This window comes from Ursus americanus, chromosome 31 (assembly GCF_024610735.1).
Source record: "Ursus americanus isolate L20-20 chromosome 31, mUrsAme1.1.p, whole genome shotgun sequence".
NCBI classification, from domain to species: domain Eukaryota; kingdom Metazoa; phylum Chordata; class Mammalia; order Carnivora; family Ursidae; genus Ursus; species Ursus americanus.
In genome coordinates, this window is record NC_142157.1 from 19,062,344 (window position 1) to 19,089,876 (window position 27,533).

The 27,533-nt window shown below is 36.2% G+C and overlaps 1 protein-coding gene across 1 annotated transcript in view; it reads right to left on the reverse strand.

The window, feature by feature from the left end:
• Positions 1–27,533, reverse strand: part of PLXDC2 (plexin domain containing 2) — a 432,662-nt gene that overhangs the window by 62,120 nt on the left and 343,009 nt on the right. Inside the window, exons 10-12 of the mRNA XM_045787429.2 lie at positions 12,184–12,244; positions 5,658–5,808; positions 3,961–3,999 (exon numbers count right to left, since the gene is read on the reverse strand). Of these exons, the coding sequence (XP_045643385.1) occupies positions 3,961–3,999; positions 5,658–5,808; positions 12,184–12,244 (251 nt within the window). The remainder of the gene's footprint in view (positions 1–3,960; positions 4,000–5,657; positions 5,809–12,183; positions 12,245–27,533) is intronic.

The window sequence follows — 27,533 nt, forward strand, 5'->3', positions numbered from 1 at the left end:
AGGAGGTGTCATTTGGAAGCAACCTAATCAAATGTCAAAGAAGTCATCTAATAGTTGTGCCTACTACAATATATAACTCCTCTAGTTAGCTTCTGCCAGGATTTGAAAACCCGAAGAAGAGGTGATTTTAAATGCTTTAACCCCTACCCACAGAAATACATATATTTAAAAAACACATTCTAGAAACCCCTTCGTGGCAAATTAAACCTGAATTTCTAGAGAAACCAAGAAGGCTAAAAGAGTTTTAAATTAGATTTTGAACATAAACACGGAGTTGCCCTATGGTTTGGAGAACACAAGGCCATGAATTAGACCACTACTCAGTTCCGCAGGACAATCAATGCGTTGTGATTTTCACAGAAAGGATAAAATGGGAACTACAGCATCATTACACGGGAAAAGAAAATTTCATTTCCAAACACTTACAAGTATCGTCAGTTGTTCTAGAAAAGGAGAAATAATATAGTAGGAATAAGTAAAATCCTTTATGGTGGCATTTCCTATTTCAAGTTTGATTTATAAGAGACCTGTACTGTAAGAAAACAGTAATACTGGGAGGTTGTCGGGACTTAGAATCCATATTAAGGAATCTGTATGATTAAATAGAGTCACACCCTAAGTGCGCCACATACTAGCCAGATAACCTAACCTTTCTGTATGGTCATTTCCTCAGCTATAAAATGAGAATAGTAACAGGACCAACTCACAGGGGTGTTGCATGAATTAAATGAGGTAACACATGACAGCATTTAGAATGGTGCCAGAAACATAATAAACATTCGGCACAGACTTCTTTTTTTCTCTTCTTTTTCTCCTCCATCTTCCTCCAACTATTTGGAGATAGTTATACGGAGATAAAATGCTATATTTATATTGGCACTTCTGAGTCTGTATTCCACCATTCACAGTCAGTCAACGCTTACCTCACTAAGGGGGTCTGAACCTAGTAGATACCATTCTCTTTGTTTAGATTTTTTCATGTTCTTGTCTCCAAACTGTTCATAGGTCTTAGAACTTCCATTCAACCCTTATGGCGAATAAAACTTTCCCAACCCCAAAACTAGCCTGAAACTTCCAGAAGCTCTACCTAGTCCTACTCTAAAGGTGGCAGGAAACTCAAATCACCATTGAAGATTCATCAAGAGTGATTTAGCAGACAGTAACTCAGTTTGGGTCCCGTGAATGAGAAGCCCTGTTGTGTGCCTTTGGTGTCCAGCTGCTCAGAAGTATTCTCTACTTTCATATCAAAGATGAAGGAAAATCTCCTGGAAAGTGAATGTATAATCATGTCAGCTGTGGATTCCACTAGAAAATCAACTATTTTAACCCAAAGCGATGCCCCTGAAAAACTCAGAGGCAAGGTAATCCAATATCTAAAGGCAGCATCATTAGCTTCTAGCTACATATTGACTATTTTGAAAAATGTCACCCTCTTTTTCACGAACGTAGAAACCTCTAAATTAAAATGCTTTTAGAAACAGCCAATTAGATGAAATTAAATCAAGAAACAAAATGTGCTAAATTTGTTTGCAACAATACATAGCAATTTACAAAAATTTATTAGGTTGCTTTAAAAAAATTCTCAATAAATCTGAGAAAACATTTACATTAGGCAACCTTTTTCATTATTAGCTCCATCTTGCAAAAATGTTTACCTGGACAGGGAAGAGGAGAACAATCCTGAATTCTGTTTTCAACATGTTTAATCAACTAATCAAGTTAGATTTAAATTGGCAATCCTTCCTGCATCTTCAAATTCCATACGGTAAAAAACAATGAAAGCATGCTATCTTAATGAAGGTGCTATAAAAAGTAATGTGTAATTTCCCTTAAGTACTATTTTGAAGGAACATTTATCTTAATGCTGGTCAGGTTGGTCTGCTCCGACTGTACTTTAGAAAAAGTGCTTTATAAACAACCTTAGACACGAAAAGAGTTCCAGTATATAGACACAAAGTCTTATTGTGATATTTTGGAATTCTGGGGGATTCATGCTGCGTGTTAATAATCTAACTACCTTCTAAAATCCAACAGTCAACTTCTCTAGTATAACAAAAAAGAAAAAAAGGTCTTCCATTTACAGCAGGAATTTACTTCATTTGATTTCTCAGCATCATAAGGTAGTTCTAATGGACTGCACTAAGAAAATCTTCAAAGTTTCCAGATTCCTTGCTGCACTAAACAAAACTAAGGATTTTCCTTGGGATAGTTGGTAATATTCTAGGGAACTATTTCCCAAAGTGTATTTCATAAAACATTAAGTCCACGAGATGCAACTTATAGAAAGGTTTTATGACCAAATCGTAGAGAAATGCCAGCTCCTAATTCTTTATTGCCATCTTGAAACTTCTTGAGAATACGTGCTCCTTGAAAGCAGGGAATTTAGCTAAGTCTTGTTCACTTATCCTGGCCCCAAGCCTGTAACAGTGCCCTGCACTTAGCAGGCATTCAGCAGGAATTAATGAATGAGTAAACAAATGAACATTAAAAGCTTTGAACAGCTCTCTAGCAAAGCCACTTTATTTTTCTTTCATCCAGAGTATCTCATACCTATTTAATCACAGAAATCTTTTGTTTTCCTCTGTTAGCATTACAGAATATTTATTCTAAACATTCAGAATATTAAAACAAAAAAAGAGAAAAGAAAGTGTAGAAATGAAACCACTACCCATATTAAGAAATAAATGTAACAAATCCAAAAGAAGTGTGTTGGGAACCCCTCCTCCATTTCATTCTTGTCATACTACCCTCTTTCAAAATAAGGTAACACCAACTTTAAGACTTATGTTCACATGAAACTAAGTAGCATCCTGCTCTGAGAAATTCCGAGCTGGGGGATTGCTAAAGTCCCTTCGAGTGCTAAGATTTTAACTTATTCCTAGCTTGTATATATGTTGCAAATGGTCATCTGTAAAGCAATCCATTCACAGCATTAATACAATAATAAGTAAGGAAAATGAAATCAAACACTATGGCACAGACCCAAGACAATGGATAATTGATGTAATAATGAGTATGTCAGGAGGCTAAGCAGCTTATCTTTCAAATGGATTGATATGAAATTTAAAGATTTATACAGCACATATCTTAACATACAGTCAACTCAAAGTATTTGTTACTTAACCTAGACTGCATAATATAGAAACTATTCTCTTCAATTTGGAAAAGAAAAAAAAATCCTTAACAATGTAGACATTGGATTTTGACTTACTTACAAAAATCAGCTGGGGCTGCAAAAGATCACTGTCAAGGGTGGCCACATTTACATAAAAGAGGCCCCTAAGAAGAGGAGCACCTCCCCTTCTTGAGCTGAATAAACAGATTAAAAAAATCTCTTTTATTAAGATCCAGGCAGAAGCACACAGTTTAATAGAAAAAGAACTATCTGTAAAAACTTAGGCAGAATCTTTCACAGCCTTATTTCGGTAAAACTTTTCTTCCTCAAATTTTCAAGGACCATTATAGATATCTCTAAATTGTCTTAGAAAAATGTTGCATGTTTAATTTTTGTCCCTTGGTTCACATAAAAGATAAAAAGGCTTATAAAGTATATTTCCATATTGGTCTATTTCTTAATTTTATTTATAGAGAATGTTGAGTAGTCAACTTGGGAAGAAAACCCATTTGAACCCAATACCTACGCCATGTAGATATTCAATATACAATTAAACCAAGGAATGGCATAAAAAAAGGAGAGAAAGATGTGTGGATAAATTTTCACCTTAGAACTGGTCATTGGTGTCCTGTAGTTTTATAGGCAAACATGTAGATTAGAATTTCATTCCATCATTGAAACCATTTCAATTTTCAAGCCAAACAATAAATTCTTCCCATGTTAAATACCAACAGAGACTGAAATATAACTTCACTTCATATTAGAAGCCCACAAATCCTTCTTATATTTGAATGAAATGAATTAGTATCTAAAAATATTTATAAAAGAAAAATATCAATTCTTACCTCCATTATCTTTTAGATGTAGTGCTATCTTGGTATCATCTGGAAGAGAAATTCAAAGTTACTGTAACAAAAAAAATTTTAATGGTGCATAAATCTGAATACCAGTAACTGTCTACTAATGCCTTAATTATAACACAAATAGATTTCAAAAATCTTACTCAGTTAATTTCTAGTGCAATGAGAGCAAAGTGCTAGTTTACATAGATAGTACTAAAATTTCTTACTAAGATTGTAAGATCAAAAGTTTAGTAAAGTATTATAAGATTCTTAAGATCTTGAGAAATGTTACACTGTTATACTTTTAACTTAAAATTCACTTATTTTTAATTTTTGAAAATGACTTATTGTAATTAGACTCCATAGTGATGGCCTTCATTATTCATTTAAAAAAATCAAGATCAGGAAATTCTAAATTAATTGGAAAAGTAAAGATTTGTCAATATTTATGAATTTAACTTCAAAAGTTAAATGCTTATCCACTGCTAATAAGTATGACCAAAATCATAAATGAAAAGATCTTGCCCATAATGAACAAAAAATGAACACGCCTTTTAAAAAAAATTTAGTGGTTATATTTTATTCTAAAGCATAGGATTCAAATTGAAGTAGTATTTTCATGGGGTAGGATTCAAACTACAAAAATATTTCACAGGCTATAAAACAACCCCAAATAATATGGGTTAACATACAACATTGGTTTTAAAAGCAATAAAATGTATTTAGCAGTTGTCCTCATCTCATTTTATAATTTTATTCCAGTTAAAATTTTTTAAAGGATTCATTTATTTATTTATTTTAGAGACAGAGCATGAGTGGGGAGAGAGGCAGAGCAAGAGGGAGAGAGAATCTCCAGCAGACTCCACATTGCGCGTAGAGCCTGACTTGGGGCTTGATCCCACGCTCTGAGATCCTGACCTGAGCCGAAATCAAGAGTCAGACACTCAGTCGACTGAGCCACCCAGGCGCCCCTTGAGTTAACTTTTAATATCCAATTAAATTTTAGTTAAAAGCAAAAGTTTCAAGTTTTATTTATTATTCAAGTGAAAGCAAGGTTGATGACATAAACAAGTAAGACCATTTCCCCCCCGAAGCTCACTCTGGCCAACTAGTCTCACATTTCTCCCTAGTGGTACCATTCAGAATACATGGTTGTATTTTGGCTGATATACCTTCTTTCCTCAATGAGTTGTGCCCATGTGTCAATATTCTCTAGTATTTTTGTCTTTCCTGGCAGAGAAAATGTTTTTCAAGACAATTTCTATGACATATACAGTACCCTTCTATAGATTCTGGACCAACATACATTATTGTATATATTTAGGTAAATATTAGAACTGCATATAAGTAGAACTATCTATCGTCTCTATATGCATTCTGTCTTTCTCACCTGTGACTAATAAAATACTGAATTCAGTTACAATAAAATTTAGCAATATAAAAGGAAGTCTATATTTCTTTTTTAGGGAGTATAAGTAGCCAGGATCATTATAAAAAGCTGTCTTAATAAAAAGCACTGTACATTAAAAGAATCCCAACACATATTTTTATTCCATAATAATTTTGTCTTTTCCTCTTTAGAAATCCTTTAGAAGTCCAGTTTTCCAAAGGATAACTTTTCCTCTAGAGAGCTACCCCCGTTTGTGTCAACACAGTGACTTTCCCTTCCTTCAGAAAAAAAGCAAAAATATCTAGAGTACCTTCTGTGGGCAGGCTGGTGGGCAGCTGGGATGTCACTGCTCTCCTGGTGGTCGTTAGGACCCTGAATTTTGTGGTTGTTGCTTGTACAGTTGTGGTGGTTTGAGAAGAACTTTCCATTGGCTCTGTGTTCTCACACATCTTCTCTTTGGACTAATAAGAGAAACAAATGGGAAAACAATTTAAGAGCGATCGTACATGCATTTTAAAAAATTACATCAAAGAAGTTGGGCTGTGAAGCACAAAGGGCTCTCAGATCAAGATGAGGAACCATTTATTTTTGTATAGGACAATATTTGTAGATTATAGTAATTTACAAAGTATACAAAATAGATGACGATAAACTCGGGTGTAGCGAAGCATTTCCACCTTTAGATATTCAGATTTCATCATTTCTGCAGTTAACTTTTCATATTACTCTCTATCTTCCCCTAAATTCTGTATCAATTTACTTAAAAAAGCCATGATGTCAAGGGGGAGAAGTTCATACAAGAAGAAAAATGTGTGCAAGAAAGATAAGATTTAAAACATGGTTAGGTATGTGGAGAAAGAATGCATTTCAAACCAATAATGCTAAATTCTAAAAATTTGGTAAATGCTCCATTGTTACTTTATTGTCTCAAAAATAATCCACCACAGGTTGAAAGAATATTTAAAATTTTTGTTTTCTTTTACGAAATATTCAAAACCACCCAAGCAAAAGATTGAATGACCCTCTGGTAATCACTTATTCTATTTCTCCCTAGCACAGCTAGACTGAAGACACCAGGAAAAGATGCATATTTTATTTTTTATTTACAGCCCACAAAAATAAATCCTATGACCTTCACCAGCAACAATCTCCAACACCCAAACTTTTATGGTTTAGAAGCTGGTGTTTCTCCCCACCTCTTTGTTCTTCAAAGGACTCCATCCCTCTGGTAGGTCTTAAGTAGAAGATACTTAAGTCTGCAGCTGGGCGATACTCATCCCACTTTAGAAAATTATTATTAAATAAATTCCTTTCTTAAACTTCTCTTGTCATTAACGAAGAACAATGCACTTATCACGAGTTCAGCAAGAGCTCCTGAGATGACTTCCTTTTTCATTAATGGGATATAATACGGGTTTCTTCCCCACTTCAACTCCTAGCATCTGAGGGGAACAAAGGTAGGTTCCCACATTTTCTCAGCCCGGTGGCATAATGCTCTCCTTGCTGACTCCACGTCAGTTACCTCCCCCACCCCCAGCCCTGCAGCCCGGACCTCATAGGCAGTTGGAGATGCTTTTGCTCTGACATCATAGATCCAGTTGTCTTCTTTTCAGTCTTTCCAAGAATCTGTCCGCTCAGATTCTGCTTCTCCTTTGATGATGCAGAAAGACCAAGTGCAATGATCTTCTCCCTTCCATTCCCTTTTTCCCCATCACTTCAACCTCTCTTTCCAATTCCTTCAAATATCTTGTCCTGGTTTGTTTGTTTTTCCACAAGGCCTTTTCAGAAAACCCCAATACCATATGGAGTAAAAAAAAAACAACAACACAAAAACAAAAAACCAACCAACCAACCAAACAAAAAACCCTGCCTTTTCCCTGCCCTGCGACAAAGCTAGGAGAAGGTGGAGAACAATCACACAGCCCCCGACTGGGAACTCCGTACGTTCACCTCCCGTGGACTCAGTCGGCCTTCCACGCTGCTTGGCAACACTGACCTGCTTTGCTGATCTCCTCTCCCATCATCCTCCATATCCATTTCAAACCCTCTCCACTGTACTGAAAACTATAATCCCATAATGCCTCTCCCAATCTTACCCCATGGGCTCACCTTTTATTTCTTTGATAAGAGTCATCAGCAAGAACTCTCTACATTTCTTTACAAATCAGCATTGTTGCTTCAATCTGTACAGACCTATCCCTCTTTCTTTCTGTAATCACGGATGAGGCCCAGTATTTATAGCTATTCTCTAGGCCAAATCAGCCCACTTTTTCAGGTATGGTGAACTTGCTCATTTAATAACATCCTTTCTCTTCAAAATGTTTTCAGTCTCAGGTTTTCCATTGTCTTGTTCACATTAGCACTTAAACACCCGCAAGCATGTCTAATCTTATTTTAAACACGCAGTCCTCCTTCTTCTCCACAATGCATCCTGATATTCCCCTACTTTTCCTTCCATTCAGTCATACTTCCAGAGAGATTGGTCTGCCCTGGTCTTCACAGAAATCCCACTTTCCCCTCTTACAAAAATCTTGTGATCTAACACAAGTTAATCGAAATTTCTCATGCTGGTGGTTCTAATTCTCCATATCTCACAGCATGGGGCACAGCTGTCCACTTTCTAGTTTTGGGTTCTGTGACACACCCTTGCACCAATTTTCTGATAGCTTTCTACAATCCTGTATTTCCTTTTTATTTCTGTCTCTCTGCTATGTGTTGGTAGTTCTTATAGATCTTTCTTGACTAATCTTTTTGCTATATGCCTTCTCACTAGCAATTTCCACCACACCCATGATTTCAATTCACATCTTTATGTCGATTTACATAAATCAATACCAACAATACACATCTCTCTCTTGGATTTCTGACCCAAATATTCATCTATTGACTTAACTTATGCATGTGGGTGTCACAGACATCTCAAACTCAATAAGTCTCAAATGGAGCTCACCACATATTATTCTCCTCCTGTGTTTCTATTGTCAAAGTCCAGTATTAGCAAGCACCTTAATGCTTAACCTAACTTCCTGGACTTGTTCTAGTGGTAAAGGCAAATTAAGGACTCTAAATGGGCCTCCTTCTGCAAAACAAGAAGATTCTGGATAAAATATGAATTTTAAAGCATTAGCAGGATTTGCAGGAAGCAAAGAAAAACTCCAAGGGTACCTTTCTACTGTCTCTCCCCCAAAACAAAACAAAGCAAAAGCTATGTGCTATGGAGTAGGAGTCATATTTAAGCAAGGTAAAAACACAGGATTTGCCCAGAGGGCAAGAAATGTTAAAAATTGATATTGCTCAAGGAGATCAAGTCTTGTGCCTGCAGTAGATGGGGTAAATAAATATAAATCTCTCCTCTCCATATTAAATAGGGACATATGGTATCCCCCAAAACTCGCAGGTTCTCATCATCAAACATTCTTTGGTGGAAAGTATCGTCTATCTAGGTCCTCGGGATTCCCATGGAATAAGATCAAATAAAAGTGCAATTCTAATTAAAGGACATAAAAAGAAACACAAAAAGAAAAAGAACACTGACAAAGTCAGCAAAAGCAACAAGCAACATATTTAAACTACCAAAATCTTTAGATATTGTGATCATCCAACATAAGATACACAAAAAGTTATATATGAACTATTTAAAGAAATGAAAGGTAAAATTTAAAAATAAACTAGTAACCTAGACTACAAAAATGTCTTGGCAGATTAAATAAAGTGTAAAATTTAAACTTTAGAAGTGAAAAATACACTTTTTGAAATTACTACTTCAATGGATACGCTAAATAGTGGATTAAACAAGATGAAGACAGAATAAACCGGCAAAATGATCTGAAGAAACTCCCCAGGATGCAACACAGAGAAATAAGAAGATGGATGATATAAAAGAGGTCTTTTACGTCCTCATTTCCATTCAGCCACCTACCTACTGACCCTTCCCCTACCCCCTCTGTGGTCACCACTACCCTACCCACTGATTCAAGCTGGATCATCAGCATTGTTGGCCTGGCTTATTAACTATAGTCAACTTATTGACTTCTTGCCTCATAACCTATTATTCACCCAGAGCCAGGGTGATTCTTCCAAAAAGCCCTGATTAAAATCCTTTCCCTTGCCTTTTATTTTTTTTTTAATTGAGGTATAATATATATACATAGCAGTGTATTAGTTTTAGGTGTATGACATAATGATTTGACAATTCTATACATTGCAAAGTAATCACCACAATAAGTCTACTTCACATCCGTCACCATACATAATGGCAAAAAGATATTTTTGGTTGTGGTGAGAATTTTTAAAATTTACTCTCAGCAACTCTCAAAAACGCAACATAATATTATTAACTACAGTCACCATGCTGTACATTACATCCTCAGGACTTATTTACGTTATAACTGGAAGTTTGTCCCTTTTGAGCCCCTTCTGCAATTTCACTTACCCCAACCACCCATCTGTTCTCTATCCATGAATTTGGGTTTGTTTGTTTGTTTGGTTTTGGTTTTGCTTAGATTCCACATATAAGTGAGATCATACAGTATTTGTCTTTTCTGTCTGACTTACTTTACTTAGCATAATGCCCTCAAGACCCATCCATATTGTGACAAATGGCAAGAGTTCTTTCTTTTCACGGCTAAATAATGTCCTACTGTGTGTGTGTGTGTGTGTGTGTGTGTGTGTGTGTGTGTGTGTATGTACATATACACATTTTCTTTATCCATTCATCCATCAGTGGAATCTAGGTTATTACCTTATCTTGGCTATTGTGAATAATGCTGCAGTGAACATGGGGGTGCTGTAATCTTTTTGAGTGAGTGTTTCATTTTCTTTGGCTAAATACCTGGGAGTGAACCTACTGGATCATATGGTAGTTCCACTATCTCCTCCCCAAGCAAACCTCCCCTTATGCTACTTGACGAGACCACGTCCTCATCGTGACTCTCTTGCCATGTCCTTCTCTAAACGCAGTCCTTTGTTCAGTGGTCTATCTACCTGCTCGACACACTTCTTCTATTTTTACATTATTGGTGCTTAGAATAGTACACAGTAAGTGCTCATATTAGGATTGGCACTTATGGAGTAAATTCATCTCACAGGATCAGAAAGAAAATTTAACTGTAGTTTTAGGCACAGAAGATGGACTGCAGTTGGTGACATTATTGTAATAGAAGGAGAGAACTCACCACAAAGCCACAAATATTGATCATTTAATTACATAATTAAAAGGAAACACTGAATATTGAAGATACTTGACTCTGAGCTCCTTGGGAATAGGGGATAATTTTATTTTCTTTTCTCTTTCTTTCTTTCTTTCTTTCTTTCTTTCTTTCTTTCTTTCTTTCTTTCTTCCTTTCTTCCTTTCTTCCTTTCTTCCTTTCTTCCTTTCTTCCTTTTCTTTTTTTTTGTATTTTCAGTGCTCAGCACATTTCACAGAACATGGTAAACTCTCCACAGATAAATTTAGGAGGGTTTAAAATATGATGGCTTCTTCTCTATTCCCTCAGTTCATGGTGGGCAAGAAAATTAAGATGCCTGAATTACACTCTTGATCTTTACACAACTATAGCTATTCAATTTCAACATTTTCATGGAAGTAAATGTGATTACACGAAAGAAACATCAATCTGAAAACACCACCGCGGCTCTGGCAATATTTTCATTTTGAACGATGTTGTTCCGTAAGTGACGTGGAACAGATTAGTGTATTTCACTATAATCCCCCAAATGAATGTCAAAAAGTTGATTAAAGCTGCACTGGCAATTCTGCACTTAAAATTCAATATATTCTCAAAGATGTTTTTCTCAAGATATTTATAGGACATCATAGATAAAAACTTAATTCTTAAAAAAAGGTTCTAATAACCATTGGTCTCCCAGTAGTTTTAAAGAGAGCACTTTGACATGATTTGCTTTTCCTGAATGAGAAAACTTGTATAATTGTTAATAGCTCTCGTTCAAAATTCATACCCTAAAACTTAACACAGGCAGCAAAAAACAAATACTTTTCCTTGTGAACCTAATAAGATATCTTTATGGGACCTGAAATGACAGTGTAAATGCAATTCGCTAGGAAATTTCAAGCAGGATAAAATTGCTCCCTCGATTGCATATTCTTGCTTAAACCACTTATTGCATCATTGTCTCCATCACGTTTGTCTCGGGGTTACTATTTCCATGTTACACCATTTCTAACTGATTTTTTTTTTAAGATTTTATTTATTTATTCGACAGAGATAGTGATAGCCAGCGAGAGAGGGAACACAAGCAGGGGGAGTGGGAGAGGAAGAAGCAGGCTCATAGCGGAAGAGCCTGATGTGGGGCTCGATCCCATAACGCTGGGATCACGCCCTGACGCTTAACCACTGTGCCACCCAGCCACCCCTCTAACTGATTTTACACCATGTTGCTGCAATTAGTCTTTTCCTCCGTATCTCTGGTTTTTGTTACTTGAGCAAAAAAGATGAACAATGGCTTCCAAGATCTTAGAAAAGCAGCAAGAGTTTAAGAGAACTGCCTTTTGCTTATAAGATTTGGATTCTGGTTCTATTTCCTAGCCACACACCTAACTCTGCTACCCTTGCTGTCCCTCTCCCCACCACCTCCCCTTGCCCCTCCCTCCTTTCCTCTTGGTAATACGGGGGCAATAACAGCTCCCAAGTCCAAGGAAGGCTATGAGAATAAACCGAGATAGTACATGTAAAGAGTTAAGCCCAATGTGTGGTGCATACTAAGGGCTCAATAATTGCCGGGTATTTTTGTTAAATCAGATGCCATTTTCATTAAGATGTAGCAACTCTCTATGATAGCTTGGTCCCAGGAATTTTGTCATGAGAAAGCACACGTACCTCTTCGGGGCATCCGCTGTCCACCCAGTCCTGCCGATGGCGATCAAATCCACTGGAGCATCTTCAAAGAGGACACGTCGCAGTTCAGAAAAGAAAGTAATGGGGTGCAGAGTGGGGAAGGGGGAGGAAATGAAAAGAAAAAGATTGGTAAGTAGTTAATTCTCAGATTTTCAGTTTAGCACAACATGAACTTTCTTTTATAGAACTGTTAACTGCAGCAGCGGTGAAATATTTACAGTGTGGTGAGGAACAGCTCACTCCCTAGGTAGGCATGCTGTTAGGATCACTCATGGCAACAAATTACTCCACCGATGCCCACTGCACGGTGCAGAACACCTGGGTCCCCAAGCAAAGGTAAGGCCAATTGTTATTCTATGAAGTTGGTTTTCTTTTTACTCCTATATTTTTTCCTCCTCATCAAAACAAATGGATATAGACAAATTTTTTGCAGGTATCATTTTTTTAGGATTTGGATTAGGATTAGGATTTGTTTTCCTTAATTTTTTTTTTTTTTAAATTTAAGACCCATAGTCACTCAAACTCTCTACTGTGCAGTAAAAGGTTAACTCGGCAGGTTTGGGGTGTTCAAACCCTCACATTCTAAAGAAAGAACTGGCCCTTGTCTGGCTCTTGGGAGATAACCTGTAAGCCCTTGGGATATCTCACCTACTAAGAGTGGCTTTGTATATCTTGGGTGTTGGGCTATGCAAGATAGTTTTTGCTAACAATATGCTTTATGCTGAATGGCTGTTTTTATTCACCTGGATGCTGGGGCCATGCTGTATCAGTCTGACCTCTCGGAGGGGCTGGGGACTAGAGATGAGAATTGTCATAGAGAAATTCATACCTATCTGACTGCCCCTCAGTAAAAACCCTGGACTCCAAAGACACCAAAGCGTGGGTGGACTTCCTTGGGTGGCCACACTTGGTGTGTGTTTTCTCAAATTGCTGCTGGGGAACTTAAGTGCTGTCTGTACAACTCTACTGGGAGAGTTGTGCCTGGTCTGTTGTGGACTCTACCCTATGTATTGTTCACCTTTACTGATTTTAATCTGTACGCTTTTGCTGTAACAAATGGCAACCTTGCGTATAACAACGTTTTTGGAGTTCTGTGAGTCCTTCTAGATAATCAGTGAGCCCGAGTGTGTGCTTGTGAACCCCTAACATCAGTATGCTTCGGTCATGTCTAAATGGTCTAATTCAGCAAGCACTGCGTTAATAAGATTTTGTTCAGTCCTACTCTCTTCCTTGATTGGAATAATTTTCTGCCCTCCTTATCTAACCAGCTATAGAGCATTTATATTTTTAAGACCCAGAAATTACTACCTGGAGTCCATTCTGATAAAGCTTCATAATTGCTCTGATCACATTTTATTTTACTATTTAACTTTTCCCCTTTAGCTAAAACTTCATGTGCTTATGTCTTATTTACCAAACTGGACTGGTATCATATAAAATCATACCTAGTATATCTAACACATAATTTCTTTTTCATATTAGAAATTCAAAACATTTTTGTCAGTCTGTTAAAATTAAGGATTTACATAACCTCTGAGTTTTAATATCTAAGTATATATTTAAATACAATATATGAATCCATATTGATGAATACTAATATAAATACCTATACATTTTTCAAAATTAACGGAGGTCACTCAACTTTTGTCTTATATTTTCTTATAGTACTACTTCGCAACTTTTTTTTCACTTGTTTTGCAATGAGTCTACATGATGACTTTTTCTAAGAACCCTTGCCAGAGATTATGTACCATGGCATGGATGAGCATAATTTAATTCAAGTGGAATGTGAAAACATCTCTACTGTCAACAGAGAAGACCGTATCTATCATTTTGCCCAGACATGATCCATTAGAGCTCTGCTATTTTATGCCTACCATCTGTGTTGGATAAACTTAAGTGTGGGATAAACATCAGTGTGTGATCTGGCATCCCAAGTTTGAGAATCCCCAGTTGGTCAAAGCCATCTCTGGTTACCCAAAGAGATTCTAACATTTGGAGCCTGTTTAATTCCAGATGAGGTAGATGGCTGTTCCCTCTTCTTCTTTCAAGTTTGTTTAAATATTGAAAGATGTATTGACATGCCCTTTTGCAGTGGGGATATATCGATTTTCTTAAAAAATGTATTTTGGGAGTCACCTAATCAGAAGTCATTTTGAGAGCTACAAGTAAATAAACAGAAAAGATAATATTTAAAATGCACTTTGTCTTCACTTACTCTATTCCAGATGTATTCAAAGCCAGTGGGAATGAATAGCTTTTATATTTTAACGAGACAGTATCGTATCTTAAATTTATGGGTCAGCCAAAATTTCATCTTAAGTAATTAGCCCTTTAAATTGTTAAATTAATCCCAGGAAAAGTACAGAAACAGTGCATTTTGCTTGATTTATCAAATAAGCCCCCAGTTACATTGTGTGAAGTTAGGTGCCACTGAAAATATGTGATTCGATTAAGTAATTCATTCATTTTAGTCACAACTGATTCCCTATTAACTGATCTGTAGTTTACTAATTGCTAGGGTATGAAGGATTAAGAATGGCAAAACATGAAAACATTTGATTTGAAAACTCATGCATTTTTGTAACTTACAGTGCATTAGAAAATTAATACAACTGGACACTGAATTTTTAGTCTTTTTTTCTAACCTAGTAATCTATATTGCATCTGAAAGCAATTATAAACAAAAGGGTGTGTGTTCTTTTGTGTTACAAGTCCCTAAGAAAAATCACCTTTTTATTATCTCTGAATTCTAAAAAAAGCCAAATATCCCTTTCAGAACACTTGCCTCTCTCCACTGAGCTGCTGCATTGTTTTTTCTAAAACCCAATGATATTAGCCATATCATGCTCCAGCATATTGATTTCCTGACATTCTTAACACTGGTAGCAAAGGGCTCTCTCCTACACTGGAATCACCTAGTATTCCTGTTGAAAGCAAATTCATGAATGTAGCAGAATAAGATTCTCTGGCAGTTTGGGTCCAGCAATTTTCATCGTAAACAAGGCACCGCAGGTGATTCTTACCACACTGAATTCTAACATGACTGATTTCCTGCATGAAATGTCGACACTGGCAGGCCCCTTTCCACCCCTCCTGTCCATCCTCTATGACCTGTTCTCATGCCCCTTAGCGCCCCTGCCTGAATGTGCTGTGCTCTTTCATCTGTGCCTTTGAACATGCTATTACTTATGTCTGGAATACCTTCTTTGTCTCTAGTTAGTAAATCCAATTCAACTCCAGCCTGTCTCTTCTAAGAAGCACCTCCTTTTTTCTCACTAAGAGTCAGCAACCCCTTCTCAGTGTGCCTCCCCCCTCCCCAAAATCAAGTGCTAGCATCTATTATTACACTCCGATTGGTTGCTTTCAGCTTATTTTAGACTTGGGAGTACACGGTTCAAAGGGGGGTTGGAGTCCAACTGCTAAAGTTGGAATTTTGGCTTGGGAACAAAACAGGAATGAGATCTTAGGCAAGTTATTTTTTTCTATCTAAGCTTGTTTCCTCATCTGTAAAACGAAGCGGGGGAGGTTATGTAAGGATTAAAATAGTGTTTGGTACGTAGTCGACATTGAGTAAATATCAGCTGTTTTTAATACCACTATATGTTTTTGTAGTATATGTGTAGCAAGGTCAACAATTGTTGAAAATGAGTGAGTGAGATTTTCATTTTAGAGACAGCATTTTGGAAAATATTTAGGAATTAATTCTGTGTACCATATTAATGTGAAATGTGTTCTATACTTAAAGTCCTTTATCATCACATTTGGGAATTAGTCTTATGGAAACTTAGGAGAGAAAAATCTGAGTTGCCTGCAAACATGGGTCAAATCTTTATGCAATATTTATAAACATGTAGAGATAACGTGGTTTTGTAAATATTCCTCAAAAATTGATTTCAATAAAGTCTGAACTCCTAAACACGATAGGTTTCCAATTCTTTTAATTTCAAGTTATTCTCTTCATCTCAGCATTACCTATTTCCAAAACAAATTGATAGAGAGCTGTACTTCAAATTAATTGCACTATTCTCCACTCAGTTTCAACGGGGTGTTGATTTCAAAGCCCCCAGGAGCCATGTTAAGTGAATCCCATTCAATAAGGCAGCCTAGAAAACAAACAATACTCTCCTGGCTTGCAGCATCTATCCCATCCAGAGATTAAAGCATGAATTTCGTCTCTTCTCTAACTTATCTCAGTTCTGTAGAAAGGGTTTCAGAAATACGACTTATTTTGCAAGGGTAATATATTCAGGTGAAAGAAGTAGAGTAAGTGTTAAAATACATACATAAGGGTTAAACATTAGTGCATCTCTTACTGCCCAATTAAACACATGCCATTTCACCATTGAGATGACACATCTGCAAAAGAGAATTTAGGAAAGAAACTTCACAGAATCTTAACACTTGGTTAGGAATTAGTTTCTAGATCAGGAGTCAGCAAATGTTTTCCGAAAAAGGACCAGGCAGTAAATATTTTAGGCTTTGCAGGCTACACAGTTTCTGTTCTACCTACTCACCTCTGCCACTAGAGCTCAAAAGCAGCCACAGATTCTTAAGAAATGGGTGTGGCTGTATTCCAATACAACTTTATCTACAAAAACAGGAAGTGGGTCAAATCTGGTCCACTTCCTGCAGTTTGCTGGCCTCTGTTCTAGATTATTATATAAAAAATAAAGATCGGTAAAATTCTGAAGACTAGGGCAAATACCTCATCAAGGTGTCTCATGATTTAAATGGTCCTTGTAGCCTTATGTGTATTTAACAGGGTGTGTTATCTTAATGGAAAAATCAATTGTTCATTTAGTAGATTTTCTTGTCACAGTCTGCGAAAGTATGAAAAATGATCCTGCAGCATCAAAGAAATGGAAAGATGCTTTAAAAAGAAACAGAAGTATTTTAGATGAGAAACAAGTATAATGATATATAATGATAACCAACCACGATTATAACTAATACATTTTATCATTGGGTAAAATAGGTGATAGGTAGTATGAAACTATAAGATATGAGGAAATTATTTTGTCCTGAAATACTAAAAATTTTAATTGTAAAAATGTTCATAAAATTTAAAATGTTGATTATAATAATTTTTCTCAATAAAAAATTAGTAAAACAATTCTATCTTATTTCCCATTTGGACATTCCTGTTGTTCCCAATTGGCCTCAGGCATGAGATGGATGATTTCACTTCTAAAACCATTGCTTCTAAAGTTCAGAAACTTGATCTTAAAATTTTCCAGAATTTTCATGCCTGAACCACTCATTACATAGAGCTCTAGGAATGACAGATGAACCTAAGTACACAGTAATGTATTACGGAGACAACATTGTAGGACAAACTGTGAAATTTTACATCAGTCTAATATGCAAGAATGTGAAGTTCTTTTCTTTCTTTCTTTCTTTCTTTCTTTCTTTCTTTCTTTCTCTCTCTCTCTCTCTCTCTCTCTCTCTCTCTCTCTCTCTCTCTTTCCTTCCTTCCTTCCTTCCTTCCTTCCTTCCTTCCTTCCTTCCTTCCTTCCTTCCTTCCTTCCTTTTTTGTAGGCTCCATGTCCAGTGTGGAGTCCAATGCAGGGCTTGAACTCACAACGCTGAGATAGAAAACTGAGCTGAAATCAAGAGTCAGACACCCAACTGATTGAGCCACCCAGGCGCCCCGAATTTGTTGTCTCTATTTTTTTTTTTTAAAGATTTTATTTACTTATTCGACAGAGAGAGAGACAGCCAGCGAGAGAGGGAACACAAGCAGGGGGAGTGGGAGAGGAAGAAACAGGCTCATAGTGGAAGAGCCTGATGTGGGGCTCTATCCCAGAACGCCGGGATCACGCCCTGAGCCGAAGGCAGACACTTAACCGCTGTGCCACCCAGGCGCCCCCGAATTTGTTGTCTCTTAATAAAAGCTCTTGATGTTAGTTGCAGCTCAGAATCATAATCCAATGCCAATAAGAATAGTTATTTGCAACATGCAGGAACTTTGTTTTGTAGATGAGTTTCAGATGGAAAACTGGGTTCAAGTATCTGATATCTGATATCCAGAATCTTGTCTTTTATACATATGGCAGAGAAGGTGTTATGTCAGTGCTAAAATATCATTAATTTTATTTCCCACTCAGACTTTATTTAATATACATTTGCTTACACCGATGTATTAATCAAATTGAATCATAACATGTGACAGCTTGCTTTTCTACAGTCAATGGTATAGCCTGGGCACTTTTCCATGTCCATAAATATCTCTTGAGAGTTAATTTTTAATGACAGCATATACTCCATTATATGGCTTTATAAAAAATTGACTCAACCTATGTATGAGAATACCCATGTCATTTTAAACCTTATAAAAATATTTATCATCATCCCTTTTGCAATGTGATGGATTAAAACTGATATATCTTACTTTAATGAACATTTCTTCTATTACAGGTCAGGATAAACTTTTAAAACATGTTTATTGACTTTTTATTTCTACATTTTTAAATACTGTATTCATTTATTTTCCCTATTTTATTTGGTTGGTTTTTTTTTTTTTTTTTACAGGATTTCTATGAACTAAGAGCACAAAATTCTGTTAAATATATCCCCTGTCTATAATTTGCCATTCTTTTCTAAATATGATTTTTTGGGTCATACAACAGTTTATATTTTTACATTGTGGTGTTTGTTTTTCATACTTTCCTTGCAAGATTTCTTTCTCTGCTTTTTTGCTCAGAAAGGCCTCTACTACTTAGGCATTAACTTTGGCACTACATTTGCCATACTATCTTCTAGTTAGTCCATTATCGCCTTCTTTATTTTACTTCTCTAATCTACTCTACATTTATTTTTGTATATGGTGTGAAGAACAAATCTAAATATACAAATTTTATTAAAACAGCTGGCTGAGAGTCCCAGGATCATTTGTTGAATAGATCTTTTTTAAAATTTTTTATTTTAAGATTTAGTAAATAGCTAAGACTCGTAACAACCCTCATTAGAGATACAAAGTTAACATTCATTATGATTTTGGAAGGTTGAAAAGTAATGATTTTACTACCAAAATGACAAAGTCAGCAAAAACCCAAAGGATATCTTAGGGTTAAACGTTTAGACGGAAATGGGTAAACTTTTTGAATGGGGTGGAAACTGAAGGCGGTATACCAAAACAATTAAAGTTGAGGGATCCCTCTTTTTAAAACCCTGGGATTGCTACATATTACCACACGAAGCCAGGCATCTATGGTCATAGAGCGTCTGTCAACATAGTTTCAGAAGTAATCTGCTCGAGGATTTGAAGAGGAGAGTAGCGGTTGGGGTTTCCTTGGTGCTTTCCCTTCTGTGAGATCTAACCCATACTGCCTTCTGAAGGAAGTGCCAGGATGGAGGATTATTCTTCTCCCAAGTGCACCCCTCAGTCAAGGTTACAAGCACCTAGCCTGAGGACACAACATTTGTTACCCAATACAAGTTATACAGTTAGAGATGAAGTCTTCAGTTTACCAGGCGCTATGAACATTTAAGATCAAACTTATTATCCCAGCATTATGAAGACAATATTTCTTCACTGACTGATCTTAAATATGTCTTTGGCAACTAATCCGAGTCTGGCTGAAAACACATTGTAAAAATTTGGTTCCTTATTTATGAAAGATTTCCAACTCCTTTAGAAACACCATAACTTTTAAAGAAGATAAGTGATAATCTGAGGCTGAGGAATGGTAATTGAAGGAAGACTGTTAAGACAATTAAATAGTTTTGTTTTGTTTCTTCCAATTATATATACATGAATAACACCTATATATTAATCAAATTGAATCATAGCATGTGATTCATGTTTTTATTTTAGGAAAGGAAGATTATATTATTGGTAATTATTTCTAAGAATGAAATTAGTAATTTTATAGCTTTTAGAATGTATGGTTGTAAAGTGAGAATTCCATTAAAAAAATGATGTTATTTTCCACCTAACTCACTGTGCAGCTTTGGGGTCTTGTTTCTGGACATCATATTAGTGCATCCTGAAGAAACTGGGAACACAGCACTTTGTATCACATTAGAAAACTTCCCTTGCCATACCCAACTCCCTTTCTGAATCCAGGCATGAAGCATAATGGAGTCTCCAGACTTGAATTAATAATTAATAACTTGGTTAATAAGTTTCAAACATGCTACTGGGGCACTTTCAGAAAAATAAAACAAAACACTGTTTCACTTAATATGGGAATAATGGGGAAAAGAAAGGGAAGGAAGTCAAGGTTACAGACAGTGTTGGAGCAAGTTAATAGCTGACGTGTTTAAAGAGGGTCAGTTATGTAATTCTCGTCCCAGCCTGGCAATATTCCTCACAAATTATTTGCATTTGACTACTGCAAAAACTTAAGGCTACATTATTTAGTGGAAAGAGCATGAGTTTTAGAATTGTACACATAAAACTGGATTCTGGTCTTGACTCTGTGAGCCACGGCAAGTTATTATTGGAGATGCAGTTTCTGTAAAATCAACCTTCCTTGTAGTTTTGGTGAGAATTTCACAGGATAATATAGATGAAGCACTCTTTCGGCGTCTGACATAGTAGGTGAGCTATTTTATGCTTTTTTATCCTCCATGGCACTTAGCACTGGTCAAAAGTGTTTATTGAAAAAATAAAAAGGCATTGTAACCTAATCTATAACTGAAAATCTATGATATCCTCCGAGTCCTGACCTAGCTTCTTTAGCCATAAAAGCAAAGGATCTTAAACAAAGTGGATTTCTTTTCTCTTTTTGATAAATGAATTTTTTCAGAATCTAAAAATTTCTTGCCCAGCATTCAACTTTACTATCTTGGTACAACAGAAGTGAGAGTTGAATCTTCTGGGAAAGAAAAGAAAAGGAAAAAAAAAAAAAAGATTGCTCCTCATGGCTGTGAGCGATTGAAGTGAACAGTCACAAATAAAACTACTGGATGTTTCAGGATTCCAATTTTTGACACCCTTTCTTAAAATCTCTTGACTTCATGCCAAGTGTTATACTTAAATGGCACCTTCAGATGCATGAAAGTGGACAGAGCAGTGACTTTTACTTGGAGGTTGGCTCAGAAAAAGGAACATAAAGACTTATGGGTTTAGGTGTGCTGTGCCTCGGTAAAATGCTATCCTTTCTCCAATAAATTTTTAGTCCATGGCGCTCAGATTGATGGCTCCTGGTCTTTCAGAGTTGTCTGCCTTCCCGAGGAACATCAATGATGCATGAATCAAGTCACCTCTGTTCCGCCAAGATAACAAAGTTAGACTCTGGCAAGGAACTAGATATCCCTTGGATGAGCCAACTGTCTCACCAAAAAAAAAAAAAAAAAAAAAGTCTTTGTCCTAATTTAACTTCTTATGTATAAACAGTTTCAGAATTTTACTTAGAATGCTGAAATTTGCAGAGAAACAGATGAGGATTGTATTTCTAGTCTCTCAGAGAACCATAGCATGAACTTTACCCCCGTTTTGAACCATAAATATTTAGGGAAGGACTATGAGGGATACAAGAGACCATGACATTTGTTACCATCTTTTCACAAAGAGTAACCAATAAACTCATCCAGACAACTACATGTCTCTCTCTCTTCTGTCAGTTTCTCTCATTGCTTAACAGATAAAATGTTTCTAATCACAGTTGTTTTGGGTCCTTGCAAATAATCTTCAGAAAGAATGGCTGGATTAGGAAGGTTAGTATTTCTAACTAGGAAAACCTGCATTAATCACAGGTTTTCAAGTTTTGCCCAGAGTTCAGGGTTTGGTGTCAGAGAGGTCTTCTATGACTGATGTCCTGGGTGAGAAGGAGATGGGAGGGCATGGTTGTGAACCCCCAGCCAGTTCTAATTTTATCTGTTTTGTATTTGGAGTTTCATTTTTCAAAACTGTTTCTCCTGCTTGAGAAGAAAAAGGCTGAAAATCATTTTATTAAGTCATTTGTACACCTCACCCCATTAATTAATCTAAGCTTGTTATCACTATATTTTACAATGTAATTAAATCTTTCAAACAAGTACTTATGAGCTCATTTTAAAACACAATAATATAACATTGACAGGAACTACAAGAAGAGAAGCAAATTTTTTCTTTTTCTCTCTGTATGTCCCTAGAAGATGTAATTTAAGGCATTATGTCAGATAATAGTGCCTGACCAGCAGACCACTGTTTCTTAAAAGATATTTAATGATTTTTTGATAATGCACATTTATTCTTCAAAAGATATTATATTTGTGAAATAACTTTTCTAGGATATGGGTTAAAAAGAGTCACTGTTCCCTTTCATCAATTTACTTTGATTAAAGAACATTATATTTCTCCATTTGTATCTTCAGCTCACGGTATATTCAGTGTCATTTTCTAAAGTCCTAAGAGTGATAATTCTAAGTAAAAGTAAATTGATTTTCGTGGAAACACTTCTAAGACTTCTAGAATTTGCTGCAATGATTTTCTTATTATTTTAAAACTACAGGTGAGACAATTTTGAAATCTATGATCTATCTATATTTATCTATCTATCTATCTATCTATCTATCTATCTATCTATCATCATCTATCTATCTATTGCTGAGTTCAAGTTGCCTCTTGAAGTATAAGTTATAATATCAATGCTTAAAAAATACTATGTATATTTTTAGCAGTGGCTTTTAATATATAAAGCTTTGTTTTCTTTTTAAGTTTTTATTATTCTCTCCTCATTATAAATCTGTGAGCTCACCTGGAAGGGTCTGTTTCTAAGATTGCACGGGCTCCTTCTGCAGATTACTAACAATGTATCAGTAAATTCATTCCACTTTAGGGAATGATTCTGGTCATAGAACAGTGTTCTGCTTCCTTATTTCCTTGCTTTATTCCACATCAGATTTGCCAGGCATATAAAATATCAAATTACTAAATGCTAATTCTATTAGAGTTTTATGCAGCTCATGTGTACAAATGTTCTATGTCTTATTAAAGGCAGCAAAAAAAAAAAAAGAAGAGAAGGATTTTAAGAATTTGAGTGTGAAGCAATTTTCTGCTTCATAAAATACAGTTAGTGTCACCTTATGTGAACAGAAACATTCTTGGTTACGTGGTTTTTCTCTTCAGATTTGCTTTTAATGAAACTGCCTTAATATTTCAGAGCACACCCCTTTAAGCCAGATTAAAAAATATATTTATAGCAAAAGCTATACGAACATATGCAGAATGATATCTAGACCTGAATCTTCTTCATGTTATTCTCTCCACTCACAAGATCCATCAATTTGATGTCTTCAAAATCTTTTTTAGTATTTATTTTTACACACTATAATGTTAGTTTGACCTGGTCCTTCATTTACTGCCCACTGTTTTCTTAGGGGACGATCATTAGAATTATCTGATTTATCCCAGTGTCCCTGTTACTTCAGTCACATAACCAGATAGTCAATACTTGCTTTCAAGATAATTTATTGAGAATACATATTTTGCTTTTTTCCCCCCATTACAGGTACTTGTTATATGTCCTCCATTGATATGGCAAACTTTTCCTATAAAAGGCCAGATAGTAAATACTTCAGCCTGAGGGCCATATGGTCTCTGTCACAGGAATTCCTTTATGGAGACTAGGTGAGCTAACGTAGGGATTCTAGCTCTGCCTCAGGTCCGGAATACACAAAGGCAGTTAGAAGGATTCCCAGAGTGGTCATTAGGGAGCATGACAGTATAACTTAGGAGGAAACCACTACACTTCTGAGAGGGGGAGGAGACAGAAAGATATGGGACATAGGGACAACAGGCCTACGCCTGCTTGTCCCAAGAAAACTGGGCAGGTGGACTTGGGGGGCATATCTGATGCCCACACTTCGCAGGCATCTCTATTTACAAACACTGTGTTCGACTACAGTCAGCCTTTCCGGTCCAGTTTTCTTGTCTATTTCTCTCCTTTCATGTGCATGCTCTTGCTCACTTGGTTATTTTAGACAACCTAAGTTTAAGCTTGCATACTAAAATTTAAAGTCTCTGAAGTATTTTATACCCATGCCTTTGAAATATGGCATCAAGGATTACTGTCTCTTTTCATAGACTGAGTGCATGAGTCTGAGACGGGGCAGAGGTCTATATATACTCTGTCTTTGATAGATGAGTAGAAAACTTGACACAGAAAAAAGTGATACAGGACTAATTCTCCCCTGAGAAATAAACTCTTTATATACTATTTTTGCTGTATACAATTTTAATGGATTACTCAAAAATCTTTTTTTCCCCATTAGAACTCTATGTGCTATTTTTATTACTTTCTCCCAATTCCTGGCTTTTTAAAATTTATTTTTCCTGAGGATTTTGTCTTGCCAATTGTGCACTTTGCACAAGTATAACCTCAATCATTGTTAAAGGAAACCTTGTATGCATCTTTTACAACAAACTACTCAAATAAGTTTTGAAAGAGATTAGTGTAAATTAGCTTATAAGACTCTTTGGTAGGCAAGGGAAGGGCCATTTCCCCTTTCCTGATGGATATCGACTTTGGATTACTTAGCAAAGCTATGTGTGCTTACATGAGGCATGGAAGCCTAAAGAAGAAATTTCAACCTCAGCATTTCTTTCTTTCTTTTTTTCTTCATCTCTCCAACCCTCTGTGCTTAAAAAACCTTTTATTTTAAATCCTGGCTCCACCAAGTTCTAGTTTCGTGACCTGGGCTAAGCTCCTCAATCTTCTTCATTTCTCATTTCCTTAATCTATGAAACAGGGAACCGAACACTGAGTCTCGGGATGGTCTTTTACAGACCAAAGATTGGATGAGATAAAAAAATGAAAAAACTTTAGTGCAAATGAAGGCTTTCGTGTGACGCCTGACACATAGTAAATACAGAATAAGAGGTAGCTATCAGAATTATGTTAAGCACCTCCACATTAAAGCATTCTCATCCTTAAAACAAACCCCTGTCCTTGTTTTCAAAGCTCATGTGATTCAGAAGCAGCAGTGGCAGAAAATCTGGGCAAAGATAAAATGAACTTGTGCGCTAGCAGAGGGCAGGGGAGGGAGAGACGAATTCTGCTCAGGGCACAGGTCAGTACAAAGGTCTTATCTGGTGGTCGGAGATGTTATTTTAGGAATATAAAGCCTGTGTATTTTTAGGACAGCCTATCATTAGAAATTGTAGCAGCCAAGGTCATGATTCATGGAGAGAATCGTTCCCCCTTGACTGAATTGTCACTGAAGGAAACATTCTAGCGATGAGAGGAAAAAAAAAAAGTGGCCCTCTAGGAAGGGAAAAAAAAATGAGTCTCACTAATCCAGAATTGGCAAATCCCCTTCATAGTAGCCCTTTAGAAAAGGAACATTTGAATGCGAATCTTATTCAACCAATAAATCTTATTTTATCCAGAAACAACCTTCTTTGCTTTCCCTAATAATGGATAACAGCTTAGGCAGATTGCCCTAAAATTATATAAAAAGATGCATCTTTAGAATAACGCTACCTAGATGTTCTTAGAACCAAAGAAACAGGGATGCCTGGGTGGCTCAGTCAGTTAAGCATCTGTCTTCAGTTGCGGTCCTGATCCCAGGATCCTGGGATGGAGTCCCTCATTGAGTCCCGCATCGGGCTCCCTGTGGACTCCCCTTGCCCCCCTCTCTCTGTCTCTCATGAATGAATAAATAAAATCTTAAAAAAAAAAAAAGAACCAAAGAAATAACAGGATTATTACACACATTGCTGAATTACTGGTTTTCCTGCCCTTTTCTACCAATGACAGAATTCCTATCATAAAATTTCCCTCAAAACTCCAGGCAAGCTAAGATTGGATCTCTGACTCAGGACTTGTAAGTAAATAAACTCTTTAGCATTCAGGAAATTTCATAAAAAATTTAAGTAAACTAGTAATGTTCAAATCAAGAAATATGACATAGTCATATTTCAACTTTTCTTGGGGGTAGATTTTAGCAGAAAGCAAAAAATCAGAAACTATCCCAATGATGTTTTAACCATTTTCTTACCTAAGTCTTTAAAGAGCTGGCTGGAGTATAAACATTGTATTTTGAATGTCTTTCTACATTTTCACACTAGATTCCCAGCAAAACAAATAATTAAACCATAAACTACTTATTAAAAATTTTCTTCTTTACCATAATGTTAGTCTTTTCAATATGAATGTTAATCTAAGGCTCCCTGATACTCAAAAATCGTGTCAATTTTTTTTAACAGGAGGTAACTATGAACTTTGTTTTTTGCTTTTAAATGTTTATTTTCTTGTCCTTTACGGATCATATTTTTTTTCATAATAATTTAGCACCTAGTGTTTTTAAACTGAACAAAATCAATCTCATTCTTGGACAATTAACTTTTAATTATTTCCAGGGGAACTCATTACTATATTAGTGCCAGGAAGCTAAGGGAATGGGACATGTAATTTAGCACTAAAATGCTCCAGTTTCAGATACTCCATCTATGTGTTTGGGTTACGTTTGTTGACGTTTTAGCTTTCCAAATTATAACCATATAAAATGCAGTCACCACAGCTGGTTAGCACATAAGTAAAACTTTAAAATCACTTGGTTAATCTTGAAAAAGCAGCTATAAACAGATGTGATACTAAATAATTCTACAGATTTTATTTCTAGCTTGCCAAATGGTGCTCAGATGGAATGCAAACACAGCATTCGCTGACTGGAAAATCAAAGACAACTTAAAAAAATGCCTGGATATTTCAGGTGGGACTTGGTTATCGGGAGACTTGGCTCAAGCACCTGTTGCTTTTGAGTTTGGAAAAAAAGGAAGTTGGTGCCTATTCTGTATTCACAACCGTCTTCAAAGACTGGCAGATGGCCAGTGGCAAAAAGGAGACAGAGGCCAAAATGCAAAATAGATGATTGACAGATAGACGAAAAGATAGACAAAAACATGGTTCAATACTTTTTTAAAAACGATAGAATTACATGCATTTTATATCCAAAAGGCTAATAAATCCAATTCCATCTCTCCAGAGGAAAGAAATGCAGCCTATATATTCAGAATTGAGAAGGGGCATGTGGGTGGCTCAGTCAGTTAAGCGTTTGACTCTTGGTTCTGGCTCAGGTCATGATCTTTTGGGTCCTGTTCCCATGGGTCGTGATCTCATGGTCATGAGATCAAGCCCTCCATTGGGCTCCATGCTCAGTGGGGAGTCTGCTTGAAGATTCCCTCCCTCTGCCCCTTCCCCTGTGCACACATACATGGCTCTCTCTCTCTCCCTCTCTCTCAAAATAAATAATCTCAAAAAAAAAAAGAAAAGAATTGATAATTTTCTGCTCCTGAAAGTTTAACTTCAGAATTTTCTGAGTATCCAAAATTTCTTAGTAAATTTTAACACATATATTTCCTTTCATTGTCTTAAAAATATATATGTTTGTCAATTGAA